The sequence below is a fragment of the Silene latifolia genome, chromosome 3 (genome assembly GCF_048544455.1).
Source record: "Silene latifolia isolate original U9 population chromosome 3, ASM4854445v1, whole genome shotgun sequence".
NCBI lineage: Eukaryota > Viridiplantae > Streptophyta > Magnoliopsida > Caryophyllales > Caryophyllaceae > Silene > Silene latifolia.
In genome coordinates, this window is record NC_133528.1 from 123,525,473 (window position 1) to 123,530,944 (window position 5,472).

Sequence of the window (5,472 nt, forward strand, 5' to 3'; positions counted from 1 at the left end):
CTCCCATCTTGCTGTGCCTCAAAATATGTTGTAGGCTCCTTTTGCTGCAAGATATTATTGAGTGAAGCTATGTATTCTGGTGCAAACATGGTCAGCTCATTAAGCAATTCTTTCTGATAACCCTGAACAGAAGAAGCAGAAGCTTGGAAAGGCAGTTTGATGTTACACTGGTAGCCTCCAAGTCTGCTAGAGATCTGTCTTGCCCTCCCTGTCTTTCTGGGAGCTATGACAGTATCCACTCTTTCAGAAGAAACCAGACTTTCTTGGTTCAAACTCTCTGGTCTGACATTTTGTGGAGTTTCCAGAGTAGTGTTTTGTAAACTGAGAACAGTGTTGTCAAGAACATTATTTTGTGAATTTGATATTGTGGCAGGAGTTTTGTTATGATTTTCAGGAATTTCTGGTATATAATCTGAATAAAAAGGATTATTATCCATAGGTGTAGTGTTATTTCTGGCTGTAGTAGTTGTGTTGGAAGTTTTATGTGCAAAAGGAAAAATGTCTTCTTGGAAGACAACATCTCTACTCACCAAACATGTGTGAGTGTCCAAATCATACAACTTGTATCCTTTTTTACCAAAAGGATACCCAATGAATATGCACTTCCTTGCCCTTTTGGCAAACTTATCTTTGTGAGTCATTGGCATAGAAGCATAACATAAGGAACCTAAGATCCTCAGTTCATCATACTTAGGTTTTTCCCCAAATAACATTTCAAAGGGAGTTTTCCATTTGAGTATGGGAGTTGGCATTTTGTTAATTAAGTAAGTAGCTGTGAGTAGACAGTATCCCCAAAACCTTAGAGGCAAATTAGCCTGCAATCTCAAAGCTCTAGCAGTGTCAACAAGATGCCTATGCTTCCTCTCCACTCGACCATTCTGTTGTGGTCTCCCTACAACAGACTCCTGATGCACTATCCCTCTGGCATTGAACATGTCCTTGCATGGTCCTTGAACAAATTCAGTACCATGATCTGTCCTAACGACTTTGACCTTTGCATCAAATTGTGTCTCAACATAAACCAGAAAGTTCTTAATGAGTTGTGGGACTTGATCCTTAGAATGCATCAAAAAAGTCCAGGTAGTTCTTGTATAATCATCAACTATAGTCAAGAACGAACTAGCTCCTGACATTGACTTGACCCTATAAGGTCCCCAAACATCAAAAGATGAATTAAGGCAAATCTGGTCCTAGCATGAGACTCACTTATCTTGAAAGGCAATTTGTGATGTTTGGATAAACAACAAGTTTCACAAGAGAAATTCTCAGTATTATTTAGAGTAATTCCAGGTACATGCTTTAGTTTATCAAAAGAGTTATGTCCTAATCTTTGATGCAAGATCATTACATCAGACAGTTGAGTACAATTACTGAGAGAGCTAGCTACAACATTGTGTACTTGCTTAAGTACTCTTAACAGAATGAAAACAATTGCAACTATTTGAAGGAGATCTTCCTTGCTGCAATTGGTGTCTCATGAGGTAGAGATTTCCTTGCCTCTTTGCCTTGGCCACAATGACTCTATTTAAAGGGTCCTGAAACCAACACTCATTCAAGTGAAAAATGAGTTTTAATCCAGAGGACTGTAACAATCTACTTACTGAAAGTAGATTTTGCTTAAACTCTGGTATGATAAGAACATTGTAAAGAGTTATAGACTTGGTCAAATAAACTGCTCCTGTTTTATGCACCAGTTTAGTGCTCCCATCAGGTAGCCCAACTAGGATAGGTTGTCTTAGAGGTCTAATATGATGCACTAGAGATAAACAGGAGGTCATGTGATCTGATGCTCCTGAGTCCACTATCCAAACATCAGAATGTGTCTTAGAACTAGAAGTATTTGCACCAGAAACAGAAGTTATACCTGCAAAGCTTGTAGCAGGGATTGTGAAAGAAGCATTGGACTGTGCAGTGTTTGCACTCATCACTTTTATAACCTGCTGAACCACTTTGTCCACCAATCCAGGTGCCAAGTCAGGAGTTCCATATTGCTGACCTCCCTGAGATTGGTTGTGAGCTCCCTGAGACTGGTTGTGAGTGTCATCAGTATCATAAAACTCCTGCTCAGCAGCATCAAAAGGAGTTTCATCTTCATAGCCCTGTGACCCAGTTCTGACTGCATCTGCATTGTTTGCAGCTGGCCTTCTGTAAACATTGTTGCCTTGCCTGTGATAGCTGTTAGAGCGACCTCTGCCTCTTCCATAAGCACTCTGAGATCTGCCCCTGCCACCTCTACCAAGGCCTCTGGCTAAGTAGCATTGAAATTCCACATGTCCAAACACATTGCACAGTGGACAAGTCTGCAATTGATAGCATTCAGTCACATCATGCCCTTTCTTCTTGCAATGTGAGCAATGTTTAATAGGTTTCTCATCTGTATCCAGTTTAGGCTTCTTTGAAGTGGATTCAAGTGTTGAGGCAGACTGCTTGAAACTAGCATACGCATTAGCTTCTGTCATGGCCCCAATGGAATCACTAATCTCTTTTTGTGTCTCAATTCTCTGCAAAAGTCCTAATGCTTTGTTAATTGTGGGCATAGGATCCATTGTCAGGATATTGCTTTTGACATTCTCAAAACCTGAATTCAATCCCATCAGCATTTGAATAAGCTTGGATTGCATCTCTCTATCAAACAATCTCTTCAAGAACACACAGGAACAGGAATTCAAGGCACCACAAGTGCATTGTGAAAGAGGATCAATTGCATCAATTTCCTCCCATGTTCTCTTGAGACGACTGTAATAGTCAACAACTCCAGAGTTCTCCTGAGAAATAGCACCTAGGTCTTTCTTCAATTGATATAACTCTAGGCTATTAACCTGTCCATAACGCTCAACTAATTCCCCCCATAGCTGCTTAGAGGAGGAGACATACTTAAAATTGGCGCGTAAAACAGGTTCCATTGAATGCAAGATCCACTGTCTCACAAGAAGATCCACGCGTTTCCACTGATAATGATTTTTATCAGTATCATCAGGCCTTGAACAAGTACCAGTGATGAAACCTTCCTTGTTCTTCGCCATTAAAGCAAGCATGACCTCACGCTTCTAATTCATGAAGTCACGGCCATTGAAAAGAACATCAACAAGACTATTTATAGGTTGATCATGAGTTGTGATGTATAAAGGATCATCATAGAATGCATATGGCAAAGAATTGTCAAAAGAAGCAGTAGTATTAACTGATTCCGGCATTTTGTGAAGGATTAATGACAGAAATCACGAATTCTGAACTTCAAATGAAGTATGCAGGAAAAACGATTGAATTATGAAGAATGTGAGTGCGATTAATTCTGAAATTCGACAGAATTATGCAGAAATTAACGCAAGAAAAGATTGAATTTGACGAATTGACAGTTGCGGAAGCGTTTTGTTGATGAGAGGAACGTCACCTACGCGATTGATACCATGTGAAGCTAACCCTAACCTCCATTGATGAAAGCTTAAAGCTTGAAGAAACAGAGGTAAATAAAGGAAGCTTTTATTAAAAATATATTTTTGTGTTTTTACAATGAATTAACTTATGATGTAAAATGTGCTTTCTACTTGATGGGGCATATTCTGCACCGCTGACCAAGTCAACACATTAGACAAAGTCAAAGATATCCACAGCAAGTCAACGACTTAGACAACCTAGCCGATGCAGCCCATCGGCCTGTCAACCGGGTCCGGCATGTCAACAACTGCCACCGGGGCACATACCCGCGTACTCATATCCAGGACCCCTCGGCGGCGGGTCATCAGAGCCCGCCGGCCAGCCATAGGTCCCTCGGCCGAGGGGTAGATCAGTCTTTCCACCTGCTAGCCACTTGGCCACTTGGCCACTACGTGACAAAAGGTGAAGTCTATAAATACTCCTCAACCCTCATTGAGGAAGGGATCCAATCCAGAAATACAGAAAACCTAAATACACTATTCATCTGGTATAATCTTCCTTATCTCTCTACAATATATTCCTAGCCAATTAGCATACAACTTATACATCTAAGTTTACTGACTTGGGCGTCGGAGTGAGTACGCTTGGCTCAAAGCCAAGCCCTCAGTTCGTTCATTGTTGCAGGAGAGGCCGAGAGGAACGATTAAGTCCAAGGGAGAATCCAACTCAAGACATCATTCAACAAGCCACGGGTGGTAACTATACTTGCTCTGGAATTATACCCGGAACAATTGGCGCCGTCTGTGGGGAAAGACACTAGAAGCTAGTCACATTCATTCCCAAACAAAAAAAAAACAACAAAAACCCACCCAAAAAGCTAAGAAGATGTCAAAAGAACAAGAGGCGTTCGTAACCGATGAGCCCCTCCACCCAGATGATACCTTCAACAATTCTGGAGTCATGCAGCCCTCCACCGGCGGAGTAATCCAACCGGAGTTCGGGATGCCAATAACACCAGATGCGACGCTGCCTGCCAACCAAGTCACCCTCATGGGACATGTGGTCGACGTGGCATTGCTAAAGCAAATCCTGGACCTCATCGGTAGGACGTCGGCTCACACTGTCACACCGACAAGAGCGGCGGGACCCGTCCAGGAGACCAGGGCCCAGAACGTGACTCCAAGAGACTTGAACGGAGCACTGGAAGAGGTTGGCCCTGTCAAAACGCCGGAAGAGCCCAGAATGCAAGTGGTGGACACAAGTCCTGACCGCGCTAGCGGGAGGACAGCGTCACCGCAGCAGCCACGAGGCCTGCCCCGGAGAAATGAAAGAAGTCCGACTCATCAGAGTCGGAGAAGAAGAAGCCCGACTCGCCAGAGTCAGGGAAGCAGTCCCTCCCGCTACGAGGAGAGGAGCCGGGTTAGGAATGCGAGGAGCCGATCGCCACGTGTCATCCGGCATGTGATCAGACAGCCCCTCAGCGCCTACGTCCTAGAAGTCCAGGTGCCAACTAAGCTCAAATTGCCACCCATATCATACAAAGGGGAGGGTGATCCAGCCGACCACGCTGAGGCTTTCGAGTCTCACATGTCGGTATGGGAGCAGCCCGATGAAGTGTGGTGCCGAGTTTTCCCAACAACGTTGCATGGGATGGCTGAAAGTTGGTATAAGGGGCTTCCCGACGGCTCGGTATACTATTACGCCGACCTAAGGGACGCCTTTCTGGCCCAGTACTCTTGCAACAAGAGAAGGGCCGTGGAGACATCGGACCTCCTAACTATCAAGCAGGAGGGGGGCGAGTCTCTACGGAGCTACATGAAGAGGTTCGACGGAAAGGTCCAACAGATTCGAGAGATCAATCCCGAACTGGCGGCCTTCGCGCTGATGAAAGGCCTCCCAAGGGGAGATTTGAAAAATGAGCTCATCAAGTGCGGAGGCCTGGGCTTGGATGCCGCCAGGAAGAAGGCTGACCAAGCCATCAAGGTAGAAGACTATCACAAGACATGGCTAGGCCCGAGCGAGGCCGAGCACTCAGAAAAGAAGAGCCGCCGGGAGGACAACCCCGACGAAAGACGCCGTGACAACAATGAGTCACGG

At 44.5% G+C, this 5,472-nt stretch overlaps 1 protein-coding gene across 1 annotated transcript; it reads right to left on the reverse strand.

The window, feature by feature from the left end:
* Window positions 1–1,403: 1,403 nt before the first annotated feature.
* Window positions 1,404–3,023, reverse strand: LOC141649616 (uncharacterized). Its single transcript, XM_074458300.1, has one exon. It carries the CDS (start codon window positions 3,021–3,023, stop codon window positions 1,404–1,406), a length of 1,620 nt encoding a protein of 539 aa, XP_074314401.1.
* Between the last annotated feature and the right edge of the window lie 2,449 nt (window positions 3,024–5,472).